General features: G+C 48.0%; 4 protein-coding genes across 4 annotated transcripts; all 4 read right to left on the bottom strand.

Annotated features, from left to right (window-relative positions):
* Positions 1–2: 2 nt before the first annotated feature.
* H6S33_010872 (uncharacterized protein) lies at positions 3–1,985 on the bottom strand (the record flags this gene model as incomplete). Its single annotated transcript, XM_044842239.1, has 3 exons — positions 3–166; positions 238–301; positions 1,098–1,985. 3 exons carry the CDS (start codon positions 1,983–1,985, stop codon positions 3–5), a joined length of 1,116 nt encoding a protein of 371 aa, XP_044696802.1.
* An 876-nt stretch (positions 1,986–2,861) lies between these two features.
* Positions 2,862–3,239, bottom strand: H6S33_010871 (uncharacterized protein; the record flags this gene model as incomplete). Its single annotated transcript, XM_044842238.1, has 1 exon — positions 2,862–3,239. One exon carries the CDS (start codon positions 3,237–3,239, stop codon positions 2,862–2,864), a length of 378 nt encoding a protein of 125 aa, XP_044696801.1.
* A 1,663-nt stretch (positions 3,240–4,902) lies between these two features.
* H6S33_010870 (uncharacterized protein) lies at positions 4,903–5,792 on the bottom strand (the record flags this gene model as incomplete). Its single annotated transcript, XM_044842237.1, has 4 exons — positions 4,903–5,295; positions 5,365–5,523; positions 5,598–5,693; positions 5,769–5,792. 4 exons carry the CDS (start codon positions 5,790–5,792, stop codon positions 4,903–4,905), a joined length of 672 nt encoding a protein of 223 aa, XP_044696800.1.
* A 3,346-nt stretch (positions 5,793–9,138) lies between these two features.
* H6S33_010869 (uncharacterized protein) lies at positions 9,139–10,336 on the bottom strand (the record flags this gene model as incomplete). The annotated part of the gene is made up of 2 exons (XM_044842236.1): positions 9,139–9,294; positions 9,347–10,336. The coding sequence occupies 2 exons, from the start codon at positions 10,334–10,336 to the stop codon at positions 9,139–9,141; spliced, it is 1,146 nt and encodes a 381-aa protein (XP_044696799.1).
* Between the last annotated feature and the right edge of the window lie 3,981 nt (positions 10,337–14,317).

The raw sequence follows: 14,317 nt of genomic DNA, 5'->3' as shown, positions 1-14,317 counted from the left end.
ACTCAACAGTGAGCAGACAGATCGACCTGAAACGTTTTGTTGAACGGTTGTGAGAAGGCGGTTTGAAATTGGAAACCAACGAGGGCTTGGAAATACTGAGGCGACCCACCGCCTACCGGCCAGACAAAATGTACATATCTGGGAAAGCGAGTAAAAACACATTTCCCTGGACAGGGAGTCATTGAGAATGTAAGCATCAACAAAACTGTTCGCATTGAGTGAGAGGACGCGACGAACTGGCATTGTACATAGATGTAGAGGACACTGAACATCTGAAGCTCAACACCGCAGGTGCGCAGGTCTGGGAGGAGGTGCCCGGGGCCGCGGGGGCCGGGGAGGCCCGGGGGGGGGGGGTTACCGTGTATTGAACAAAACAAGACGGAGACGTTGCATTCCAAGATAGTACAAAGGAATAAGAGTACCCATACAGATCATACCTTATTCCTTTATTTCTTGAGAACACCTGCCTTACATTAGCAGCCATTCTCAACAGGAGTCAGTTTATTGTATGTTACTATTCCCAGCTGAAATAACGCCGCCTTGTGCTCCATTTTTCCTGTCATGGTAATAACCGAGTGATAATCTATGATTAAATGTCGTAATTTGAAATGATATACTCTGGGCTCTACCGGAGTTTAAACTGGGGTTCTGCGTTCTTGTACATGCGAGGAAGCTCGTGTCTCTACCAAATACCTAATAGTCACTACGTCTTTGTGTGCGGGATTCCCATAATCCAGCAATGCTGCACATTACTTTCCCCCGTGTGCCACTATAGCGAGTAAAATACCTCGATAAAACAGCTGAGTACAGTCATTGCTTCACCGCCGGAAGTAAGGGCAAATTTCAAAAACAGAAGTAGGTACTCGATACAGCAAATTCTCACTTCGGCGTCACTGAAAGAGGCGAGCAGGAGTGTTCGCCTCGAGTATGCTCGCGTCAATATCTCCCAGGCCAAACTAGAAACAAGTGATGAGGGACGAGTTTATTTAATTGTGGATCGAGGATCCCGATTATTTTTTCTACCAATTACTAAAACAGCAACTTCGACAACCCCTCATACAATTCGCACACATGTAAGTGTGAATAGCATTACTAACATGCGTCACAAGCACCTTACACTCTGTCTCACGCCGCAAACTGTATACAAGACATGCGTCGCAGCGATCCCTCCCACACTTCACCTCAACCTTAGCCGAACGGCCTTCGATGGTGAGACGCCCTTCTATATAGGCCCTTTGTCGCCATTGGTAATTCATCCCTGTCTTCCTCAAAGCATCGTCAAAGTTGCTGAAATCTCCCACAAAAATACCCGAATTTTCACTGGCTCGCAATTCTCTCATACGCGCTTCAACCTCCTCAGGTTTTGGCCATACAAAGCTGATGCCTGAGAGACCATTTCTGTTCTTCCCGTCGTGACTACTTTTCGTCTTGTGCGCCTCCTCCTCTTCGTCTTCGTCGTTTTCGTCGTCTTCGCCCTCTTTGTCACCGCCCCCACCGTCCCCGCCACCATCCTCATCATCGTTTTCCACAAAGATCGCGCGCTTTCGTTTCCGACCTTGTGATGAAATTCCAACTTCCTCATTATGGGCACCCCCGCCACCGGTGGCCTCCATAGTAGCAACCCCCGTAGCAGTATTCTCTATAGTGGCAACCTCCATGCTGGTGACCTTTGTAGTATTAATCTTCGTAGTCCCTACCTCCATAGTTGGAACCTCCGTCGTAGTCTGCGTAGTAGTAACCTTCGTAGTGGCGCCCTCCGTAGTGATGGCCTCCGCGGTCGCTATCTCCATAGTGGGAATCTCTGTAGTGGCGACCTCCGTAGCAGTACCGAAAATAAATGCCAAGTCTCGAGGAGTCGACTTGCCGGCTGTCACGGCGCGGTAGGAGGTGATTATCTGCTCACGGATAAAGCGGAAGCTCTTGACGGGGTCGTTGGGGATGTTGAAAATGTGGTCATCGATCGTGAGTTTGGTATAGAGAGACATTGTAGGTAGTGGGGTGTTTGCTGAGGTGTTGTGATGTTGGAGGGCGATGGAGGGATGAGTGAAGACGTATGGTAACCCAACTCTTGGCACTAGAACTGTGGTTCACGACTCTACTTGAAAGTCACGTATAGTTTGATAGTTGACTTGATTATGATCAGGGAAGAGTCCCGTCTCTGAGTGGGGTATACCAGCTAATCTGGTATACCTATACTACTTGTACAACGCTGAGTGTTCTCTTCTAGCTAAGATACAGTGTTCTCAATATCTATCCTTAAACTACTGCTCAAGCTCAGCAAAGAAAATTACTTCGACATGCCTCTGTTCCGTATGGTGTATGAGTTTTATTCCTGTCCAGAACACTACACTTCTCGCTTACATACAAATGTAGTGTTTCTATCATTCTGTTATCTTGCTATTCGAGGCTTCTAGTGGTCCACCTCTCATTCCGCCCTCCTTAAGGAGATTGGAGAAAGAGGTCGGCCACTTCCGGTCTGGAAGTATGATTTTGATAACCTATTGTTTATCAATGACGGGGATTCGAGTTTAACAATGTCAAGGAGGCTGTAATGATATAGATTGTGGCGGTGCTTGGAAGAGAGCTATCTTCGGGGGTGAGGCAGGCCTCTCTTCCAACTATCAGCCGAAGACGTATGTACACATAAGGAGGAAATTGGGACCATTCATATTTGATTTAGACCGTACGTGGGAAGCTCTTCTCACTCAACGAATGATATGAGGTTTCGGCTCATGAAACTAGATTGATAACGTCTTCGGTCAAAGTTTAATTGCTTTCCTATTTCAGTGAGTTATTCCTTCAATCCACCTCTCTTTTTTTCCAATTTTGCACGCACAAAACAGTATCCTGCTATTCCTGTTCTACCACGACCCCCACATCCCGCACCTCTCCAAAACCAGCGCCTCCTCACACCTCTCAACATACCTCTTCAGATCCTCATAAAAATCCGCCAAATACCTACAATCCAGATGGGCCTCTTCCAAGTGCTCCCTAAGTTCTAAAATCTCGCCATCGCTATTACGAAACTCATGCAGTCGCATACGCACCAGTTCACTATGCTGCATCGTGAGCTCATTTTCTGCTTGTGCCCGCACGTCGGTAAAAGAGTCTCTGGTTAGTAGCTCAAGAAGCATATCCAGACGGTCGCGGACGTGGTCGAGGACCTGCTTGTGGAGGCTGATGAGGAGCTCTAGGTGGGAGATAACGTGCGCGTTGTGGTTAGGGGCTGAGGTCGACATTGTTAGATCTCATGTATGGTTGTGTGGAGTGTTTGAAGCGGGGCCCGGTGGTATTTGTACTTTTGGGGGTATAGGTAAGGATGTTGAAAATTTGGGCAACTTGAATATTTGGCCATTTTGAAAAGAGCTTGTTCTAGCTCACCAAAGAAGATCGCTTGTCTAGGAAGTTTCCTGAATGAACCGGTTTGCCGAAGAACTTTCCTGGGTGGACTGGTTCCTTCCTCAATGAACTAGATCTGAAAGTCTCCAATCCGTTGAGGAAGTTGCAGGGGCAAATCAGTTCATCCAGGAGATTATCACACATTCTTTTACTTTGCGAGCACACTAGTAGCCATAAATATGAAAAATAGCGATAGCGGGAATGTTTGTGCCCCCAGCTCTCAGTACTAGTTGATTCGAATAAGATCAGCGGTGATTTTCTTCGCACAAATATTAGTATGCCATTGCTAATTAACTCCCCAGGACTGCATCGCTAGCGCACTGAAGCAGCATGCTGACAGCTCCATGAATCACCCCCGGATTGCATCCTCACCGGTGATGCTTCGTGGGTGAACTTTCTATCTACCTGGGCTTCCTCGGTGGGCTGCAAACTTTCAGACCTAGTTCATTCAGGAAGAAACCAGTCACCGAACAAACCTCTTTGGCAAACTGGTTACTTCAGGAAGCTTCCTAGATAATCGGTCTTCCTGATTGAGCTGGAACAGGGTCGATAAGCCTAGTGGTTTTTCATTATTCTTCTATGGACCACCATATCAAATACTGCAGTCTCTCCTCAACTGCCCTCTTCCGCCAACGTTGGTGAAGGGAACCCACCTGGCTCCCCATAAGTAGCAGGACGCGGGCTCTGTGAACCAGGATGCAAATATTTTAGATCGCGCGCGATTAGGTTAAATTTGGGGGATATATCTCCGGGTGATATATCTCTGATCGACAATGGTTTTTCTATTTTTGCATGAGGATTGGTCTTGAAAGAAACTCGATGTCGGGGTAGAGCTAGAGCTGGCTTGGAGTATGGAGGCAAAGGCTTGAGCTGTTCCAGCCCTGGAGCTAGTATCCAGCCCAGGATCGAGCTCTCATGTTTATATCTAAGAATAGACCTTCCAATAATTCGACATATAAAATCCCTAATCGGGATGAATAATGGGAGATACATTTTCATATGAATCATCCAGCTGTCTCTTCCCCCAATCATTACTAATGTTTTACCAAACTCTATCCTAGGCTCAAGCCATCACTAAGTCTTCTCCCTCTCAACTTTCGATTTGTCAAACAGTTGGCGGATATCGGCAGTTGAAAGAGGGGCCAAGCAGTTATAATGAATGTTCTTATCCCAGGGGTGACGAGATAACAGTGACATAAACAGCAAATGGGCAATATACGGTTCCGATAGGATATCCGAATCACCTAATGAATAGAATTTATAAAACTCACATCCCAAATTAGAGTGAAGATTAGGATTGTTGAATATACATTTGATAGACGGCTACAGGAAATAACCAGAGCCAAAATGAAATAGAAGTACTCCGTTCACAGGACCGCAACCTTCAAACGGGCGCCCTCATACACCCTGCATACCTAGATAACTGACAAGAAAAAGTACTAAAGAAACTACTAATCTGCTTTCGCGTGTGGGGGATGCGTTTGCGTTTTCGTCTCGCCACCTTCAGTAGCCCCTCCACAAGAGCTCGGCCGCCCTGCGATGAGACCAAGCAAACTTCGCAAACATTAACTTACTTAGTACATGGTGCGAATATCCCAAGTTTGTAATCTGCGCTTTCATAATATCCCATCCCATCTCTTCAAACATCGCCACCAAACGCTTGATCTCACGATAGCGGCACTGCTCGGGCTCCAGATGCCGTCTCACAGCTTTGAGATCCAAGAACCTACTTTTCCATTTGCAGAAGATATCGTTCATTGCGCGTAACCGCTCCATTCTTTCCGTATCTGGCGCCCAATCCCAATTATCATATAGCTTGAGTAGATTTGATAGACCGTCAATGCTATCGTTACCAAACTTGAGAATGAATCTGACCCTGACACAGACAGGTCCCGCCTGTGTCTCTTCGACATTAGGATCGACGGTCCTTTCAGGCGTTTTGAACTCGGATCGTGGTCTTCTTACGCCGAGTGGCGATATATTAGTGTCGATGGTCGGTTCAGGCGATTCCAGCTTGATTCTTGGTGATCCTCTAGGATCGACCGTCGATTCAGGCGATTCCGACGTGACTCGTGGTCTTTTTTTGAATTTGAATGGTGATCTTTTAGGAACGGGAGGCTCATCCTAGATAGAGCGTAATTAAGTGATAAGTCAATTTCAGTTTAGATTGGCTAACGACTGTGGAGTTTAACACATACCGGAGAAGGTGGGGCTGTGTCCTGCATGGGTGGGGGATCAGCGAATAGACCTGGGTCCTGCGCAAAATCGGCAATAGAAGGAAATCCCATTGTCTCCTGCCAAAATGTGGCAAAGTAAGAAAAAAGCATTGAGTCTTGAAGCATTGAGTCTTGAAGAACTAATGAATATACAACAAATGAGGGATCTGGATGCATTGTTTCTAACAGCAGCGGCGCAAGGCTAATATAATATAAGAGTTTGGATAATGAGAATGATGCCTGATTGCGCGAGAGGTTGTGTGGGTAAGAGCTATGACAAGAAGTAAGAAGAACACCACACGTATAATAGGAAGTGGACTACGAGGACACGTGTGGAGCAGGTTCGGAAGCCACGTTCTTACCTCTTTGCTCTTTTTCAGCAATGCGGCCGGGTGTGCTGAACGAGTCGTGGTGTCTATGATAGGTGGAGATTATATTACCTTGCAAAGACAGGAATGACGTGAGCAGCTCCAGTGAAGAAGTGTAAATTCTACCAACGTACTCCCATCTACTACTTTTATAGCTAGTCTTCAGAACTCCAAAAACTAACCACACAACCAGCGTAGTCTCATACTAATCTCTAACCTAGCAGCAAGCTGCTCACACCAGTAATAAAGTAGGGCGGTAACAGATAAGCCTATAACGAGCTCTACGACTGTAGCAGCGCAAAGCAGCGACGGCATCTCTTATCCTCACAACTCCTCACGAACTAGTGTAGGAGTTTTATTTGGGCGAGACCTCGAGAGATCAAACTTAAAGACATGCCCTCCTTCGAAGTCAAGGATGCAGAGTGTTTTTCTACACCGTTTTGGTTCGTGTTTTTCTTATCTCAGCTAGTATTACAGTACCAAAGCTCTGTACAACTGCGCTCGTGGTTAAGCTAGCGCAGCACCTCGTCTCGAGGTTCTTTGTAATTTACGGTGTGCGCTATACAACAGTACTCCCTGGAACTAGCTCGCTATGAGCTCTTGTATTTTGAGGCCACCAGTATTTACAACCTGTTTTGAGACCGCGCCCAGGTCTCATCGGTGAAAACTAACTCTTACCTATCCATCTAATTCCTATCCTTCTCAAACGACCAGCTTGACTCCCACGGACCCTATTGAGAAAATTGAAATTGATTTAAAAGGAATTCATAAAATATAGCACCTTTTCCGAAACGGTCCAATGTACTTGTTGGCCACAGCTATACTGTATCAATTCCTACTGCCCTCATTTCCTGTTACAGCCTTTCTTCTCTCTTCCCGGGCTAACATCCACTCCCTTAATACATCTGGTCAACTTCTAACCTTAGAAAACAGTATCAGCTATATGGGTGTGTGAGAAGAATCCCAGACACACTAACGGACAGCATCTTCCCAGAGTACCGCAGCATCCCATCCTCAAGACATTCTACTCCCTTAATCTAGCTGGTTAGAATCAGATCAAGGCGGCGCACTGTGCAAACCCAACTTTCATCTACTCTAACCAAATAGACTAACGGAAAGGATTATCCTAAGTCGTAAATGTTGTAAAATACCACTCCCTTAATAGATCTGATAATAGCCTCAAATGCAGAAGACACAAGTCAACCCGCAGTAAGACCATTACTAGAAGTACCAACGGAAGGCAGTTTGCCACTATGTACATGTGGTGGTAATGTCTGCTCCCTAAATGCATCAGGTGAACCTCCCAAGCCACTCCACAACAAGTGTGGTTACTAGAAAGCCGGCAAAACGCACCAATAGACGGATTAATCACTCCCTTAATGCATCTGGTCATGATCTTATGCACAGTGGACTCAAGTCCAACTTGCCACAAAACAATGACCAGACATAGCAACGGACGAATCGAATCTTCCCACCCTACCCACAGGCCCACATGAATGCCACTCCCTTAGCCCATCCAGTAGTCACCGCGTGAAACCAGCGCAGAGCACTCGCCTTCACAGGCCGAGAGCACCAGACGGACCAACGGAAGGCAACACCCCAATTCACAGCCAAATAGATGCCCACCAAAGTGACAACTCCCTGAATACATCTAGTCACCGAAACCGCCGGAGCAGGCAGAGCCTTTGCTCTCGTCCCTGCTCTCCGTGACTAGACATACCAACGGAACGCCAACTGCACCCACTCCCTTGAGCCATCTGGTCGCGCATGCTAGGCGATGAGCATGCAGGGGGTCGCTAGCGATCACGACCAGATGGGGCAACGGACGAGCAGCGTAAAGTGATGTCTCCACTCCCTTGAGCGGTCTAGTAACCACTCAGAAATTTCTAACGCGCTGGACAACAGCACGAAAGTCAATCGCCCGGGTCACTAGATCGGACAACGGATAGAGGCACCGTCTTTTCGTGGGGACTGGAGGATCGATCCGGGAGAGGGTGAGGGGGAGGAGAGGTGGTTGGTGGTTGGTATCTGGTGGTTGGTGGAGAGGTGGAAAAGTGTAGTAAAAAAATGATGTTGTTAGTGTGTGTCGTTGTCGTTGTGGCGGTAGGTTATATAAACGGTAAGCCCTAACCCTAGCCCTGGCGCTAACCGTTGGGTGGAACCAACGCCTCTTCCGCCTCTTACCAATTTGTGTTGAGAATTGTGAGAGAGGTCATCAGTTTTGCCCATGCATCTTCCTACGGGAGTAAAAAAAAAGGGGGGGATGAAATACCTTTATAAATTTAGATAAGGACATCGAATACCACGCTTGAAGTCCTATATTCTCAGTTCAGAACCCTACTCACCAGGGTTCGAGCTCTAGCTCGCCGTCCCATTTCCCACCTGGATAAACATGGCGTCCACCACCAAGCAGCCGGAAAAGGAGCCGGAGCTGGTCAAGAAAACTCCCCTTCTCGTCCTATCGATGAAATCTTTTTTCTCAGCGAGGCTCTACTTTTTTTTCCCTCACGACACGGTCCGGCAGACGTCGGTTAGTTCGTCCTCGCTGCGGCGGTTACCCTGCGGGCAAAGACGACAACGTACACCCCCGGGAAACCTAGCTAGCTGTGTATGGTGATATTTTCATTGCTTATCATTCCGATTTTTTTGTGAGTAAACTACTGAGTCGGAATTTACAGCAAATGGTAGCGTCGCGTGGAATTCGCCCGATTAGTAGGGTGGAATAATTGCGCGACAGAAGGGAAGATGTACTTCATAAAGGTTCTTGCCATTTTCGATGCCTCCGAAGCCGTCGGCGGCGTTATATATATACAACATATTCCTTCAGATTCGGGATGTTATGTTAGGAGTTTTTTTTTTTTTTTTTGAACAGTCACCTTTTGATCCCTAAGGAGATAGATCTTGACGCACTTGAATTATATCTTTAATAACACATCGAGCCTCGAATGGCTCACTGAAAGCGCATCTTTGCGCCCCATCCTTCTCTCTTTGTTACAGCGTAGAATCTCACCCCATTCTCTTCCATCACTCGACACATACAGAATAAGATGCGCCGCTATTAGTAAACATCAATAATAAAATACATCGCAGGTAGCAAATCTCTCTTCTCGGACGTGGACAACACATTTGCCCTAGGCAAAGATTATCGCCTCTATCTATCTTGTGCCAATGGAAGTATGCTCCAGGGCGTTGATAAGTGTGCCTGCTTCTGACTCTGACCCCGAGCTGTTGAGTTCGCGCTTTCTCTTGTTTCCGGATAGCGATCGGCCCAAACTGGGTTCGGCTGGCGCGGGCCTCGAATCTTGCGATGTCTATGAAGAAATAAGCTTCTGCACTCCTTCTCACACCCAATGAACTACTCACCGCCCCTTCACTATCCGTCTGCGGCTGTTCAGCCTCGTATATCTGCTTCTGGTGCAAAGCATCATCTATCTGCTGCTGCTGCAGATAGTCATCCTCAGGGTGAAGACCACACTCGTACTTCTCCTTCAGCCTCGCAACCTCCCTATAGGCCTCAGCGAGCTTCTCCAACGCCCGAATCTCTTTCACCAACATCTTCTTCTTCGTCGCCACATGCGCCTCCTTCTCCTTATACCACGCCTCCTTCATGAGCCTCGCCTTCTGAGCATACTCATCCTTCACCTGCCTCACTGCGGCACCCTCAATCCACCGAACACTTATCGGATCCATGTCCTTAAACGCCTCCAGTGCCTCCGCCATTGAGATCACCGTATCATCAAACTCCCACAGTGCATCACCCTCATTACGGCTCAAGTCACCCAGCATCAGCTTCCTTAGGCGCCTCTGGATGGCTTCTGAGCGGCCGAGGGCATGCGCGAAGCTATCTTCTCGCCGCTCACGGTATGTGCAAGACAGGAGCATGGCCTTGGTGGTGTTCCAGAGGCGTAGCTGCGCAGCGGTCAGCCATCTGAGAGTTTTGGACGTGGGCACGTGGAATATTGGGTCGAGGGCGAGACCGAAATGCCGGGAGACTCTTCGGTCATTAAGGAGGCGGGTGGCTTCGACGCGGTCGAGGGTGCGGCGGTACTGCGTGCAGAGATCGAGGAGGCTACCGATGCAATAGAAGGCGAGCTCACGGGGGTTGCTGAAGCCTGTGGAGGGGGGAGGAGTGATGCCGCGGGCAAGTGGGGGAGTCGTGCTCCGGGGAGGTGGGGTAGTGGTGCCGCGGGCAGGCGGTGGAGGGATGCTGCGGACAGGTGGGGAAGTGTTCGAGGTGGCTTCCATGGCGGGGGGAGTGATACCACGGGCGGATGGGGAAGTGCTAGAGGTCACTTCTATGGCGGGAGGAGTGATGCCGCGGCCAGGTGCGGGAGTGCTAGAGGTGGCTTCCATGGTGGGATGAGCGGGTGGGATGTTGATTATATGGGAAGCTTAGATTTTAGAAGATCACTGAGAAATACAGTCCGCGAAGACAGGACCCTGAAGAGATGAAGAGATAACACCGGTTTTTCCCCCTCTTAAAGACAGTGTTGAGACCGTCGTGTCACCAGTAGAGGTGACAGATAATCTCACGACATAGGAAAGGTAACACAACCTCAAGGCTTTGAACCTCTCTGTTCTGAATAAGAGCCTGACTGAGCACACGCCAGCCGTATAATTTCCCAGGATTCTATATCCCAGTTGTGTCAAATACCACGAAGATTATACGAGGACTTGTGGCAGGAAACTGTGCTTCTTGCTAGCTGTTCTAACCGAGGTGCTACTAACATTAACTGTACGTACATGCAGCTCTTTAGATTTGTTGACCCATCTAGCATTTCAGTGTGTGGTTATCCTACTTCTATCCGCTCATTTTGTCCCATTGATGGATGGGCCAACCGAAAGACCTGACGTCCAGTATTTGGGGTTTCACAATCACAATCAAGGTGAGAATCTACCCGAGAAGGTCATCCCAGGCGGATGTTCTCTCCCCACTTCCGGCATGTTCGCTCGCCCCCCACCCGGCCCTTGCCGCAGCGGTTGACGCTTGTCCGACAGAACCAGCCCCAGAAACCTTGCCAAGAGTTGTTATGCAGGAAAATGCTTATCTCGACGTTGACGTCTCTCTCCCAATTCCCCAGTTTCCACTCATCTACTTCTCTCTCCACTTCCCCACTCCTCCGGTTCTCCAACAGTACACGTACTCGGAAGCAATTTCCCAGAAAACCGCAATTCCACATTCTCTACAACTGGGAATTAAATTAGTGATCCATCGTCCCCGTCGCCCCTCATACGTATTCCCCGAGCCGAATATTCCATCAGTCAGTGATTGTTGTCGTAACCCGGGCTGAAGAGCTCGCGTGAAACTTGACCTGACTGATAGAATATTGGGTGTCGTGCTTGGATATCTTCCGGCAAGCAACTTGACTACTTCGGAGTTTATTTCCCTTATTATTTTCTTTTGTATTCCACTCTCTGGTGAGTCCCCGCTTATTCCTATTTTCCGCTGCCTATGGTTAGCCTTTCCAAGCGTGCAAACAGAGACCGCCACGACCAGACACCCAAGAGCGAAACGCTTATGTGGACCTCAACTCCTCTTTCCACCGCACACATAACCACTCACCACACATAACCTCCAGCTACGCACTGATCCGCAATCCTCCCTATCATGTCTCCCAACAAGTACTCACCGAGCCGAGTATCCCATCAGTCGGGGGCAAGGACAACGGGGGCTGAAGAGCACCCGTGTAACTGAACCCTGACTGATAGAATATTGGGTGTCGCTTGTGTACATTCTTTGGGCTCCTTTTGCTCTTCATTTTGCCGATGCACAATCGAGCGAGTGTACAGTCACAGTAGTCTCGATAAACTCAGACGCCTTTGGGTTCCGCGTTAATTGGTAAATTCCCGGGCAATCCGTTCAGGGTCTGGGATAAGACAATGGCGCAAATTTACCCAATTGCGCAAAACACTTATTTTAGTTCAATTGTAGTATAAATTAAATCTAAAGAGCTGTCTGTATGAGACTTATTTCTCTCGATAAACCCAGACGCTTTGCCGGATTCTTAGCCCTGCATCAAGTCATACGGTTATTCCGGACTGAATCCTATCAACTAACACGTTACATGGGCGATTAAGGTAACCATGGTAGTCCGGCGCGACACTACAATCACGGTGCCAAGTTCTGCAGGAACAAAGTTCTTATCTCGACGTAAAATCTCCCCCAGGCTTCCACTCTCTTCCCCACTCTTCCAACAATTCATCTACTGCAACACCATTCTCCATAAAGTCGCCCTCCATGAAGGCGCCTTATGAAGATATTTATTATCACCTCACAATTATTCCCCGGGCCGAGTATTCCATCAGTGGGGGAGCAGTCCAGCAGGCGGTTATGCGCTCCGCTGTAACTGAACCCTGACTGATGGAATTTTGGGTGTAGTGTTCAAGTGCTGTTACATCGGAGAATTACACTCACATGTGATTTTTTTCTTCTTACCCTTCGGTAAGTCCCCGTCCGTCGCTCGTTTCCTGCTGTTTCTGGTTGATATTGCTAGCTAGCCCACAAAGAGAAACGTCAAGACCTTAAATGTAGGGACAAAACGCTTATTTCGACGTCAGCTTTTCACTTACCTCGACAATCCCTTCCCCACAAAACTACATGTGCTGAGCACAGAACATCCACCACTGTGTTGTCCAAACTTCCCAATCATCCTCAGAGGGAAGTGTTCCATCGGTCTTGCCGAGATGTCGGTTTCGGCGGGCTGTGGTCCACGCACGGACGGGCAGAAGACCAAGACGTACGACACGGAGATAAAATGCCTATGTCGACCACAATCCCCCACTTACTTCGACAACTTCATTTCCCATCAATGCTCAACACCCGTTCCAGCACTTCTCAGAAGTATGTATTCTGCGTGCCGAGTGTTCTATCAGTGGAGCAGCTGCCACAGTTGGAGAAAGAATTCCAATGTCGCTAAACCTCCACTAATATAATATTGGGTGTCGCGTGGGGATATGCTGGGGCGGAGATCAAATAAAATGCCTTTTTTCCTTCAATCTCATGGTAAAGGCCCGTCTAGATTCTAGGTTCGAGTGGCATTTGAAAGGGAATTTTGTGGGATCATGATCTAGATGGGGTGGATCATGATCCACCCAGACCATGATTGGTAGTCTTTTACTACAATTTTGTGAATCCAAACACAGCTTGGATATGGTGGGTGGTGGTGTTGAGCTCGACTGATTTGGGTGTTGTTCTAGTTGCGTAAATTGTAGGTTGGGAAATTCTAATTTTGCTCTTTTTCCTCAACCACAATCCTGCCATTCACCATTGTGTCAATCAACACAGAGGGAAAAAAGCCAGAATACATTTCGGAACAAAGCTCCATTTGACCTCTGCGAACTACGCCTAGATCATGGCTTGAAGCGAATCCCAACTGGCCCTAACTCCCTGCTCGTTTCTGGTTTTCCATGTGGTGTGGTCAAGACTGAGTTAGCGCACGGATACCACGCTAAGGCCTGCCTGTCATGCAGGGATAAAAGGCTTATCTTGACCTCAACTCTCCTTTTACCTCGGCAAAACCGTGCACCAAAGAAGCACCACACGAAAAGGATTTACCGAGCCGAGTGTTCCATCAGTCGGCGACGGCATGCTTGGTGGCGAAATATCCCCACTCAAACTGAATCCGGACTGATAGAATATTGGGTGTCAATGTATACCTACATAACATTTGGGCAGTCACGATGTCCAGGAATTCAAAAAGAAAAAATTCTTTTTTTTTCTGGTAAGTCACTTTCGTTGCTTGTTTTCTGTACGAATACACATACAAGTAAGTAACGCTAAGAAAGGCTACGCAGAGACAAAACGGTCCTCTCGACATCGTTTCGATAAGGCTAACTTCATCCTCGAAGCCGCGGGCTCACCAAATGATCTTCCCGCTTGTTGCGCATTCTCCAAGCGCACAAACAGACAACTAATACCAACAACGGCCTCGTAGGGACAAAGCGCCTCTCGACGTCAACCCTCTATTTACTTTTGCAACGCCGCTCTTTACCTTTAGAAGTTGTGAGATCATCAAGCCATCTCTCCAATTGCAACAAAGGGGTTCACTGAGCCGAGTATTCCATCAGTTGAAGCGATTCGGTAACGCCAGCGGAACGCCACTGTTGAACTTCAACTGATCCAATATTGGTGTCGCTGTGAATGACTCGTGGCCAACAACGTATTTGTCCTTTTCGGTAGATAAATCTCGCTCAGGATATTTTGGGTCTCCGTTGCCGGATAGAGGAAGGAAGTATGCTCGGGCTGGGTTTCTTTGAGGAGTTATCTTTATGGGCGACCGGTGGAGGTTTTAAGCCTCAACATGGCTATTCGCAGAACTAGGAAGACCTCTGGTT

This window comes from Morchella sextelata (genome assembly GCF_020137385.1).
Source record: "Morchella sextelata strain SCLS chromosome Unknown scls_5, whole genome shotgun sequence".
NCBI classification, from domain to species: Eukaryota; Fungi; Ascomycota; class Pezizomycetes; order Pezizales; family Morchellaceae; genus Morchella; species Morchella sextelata.
The sequence above is the reverse complement of the archived record's forward strand: the minus strand, read 5'-3'. Positions and strand labels throughout refer to the sequence as shown.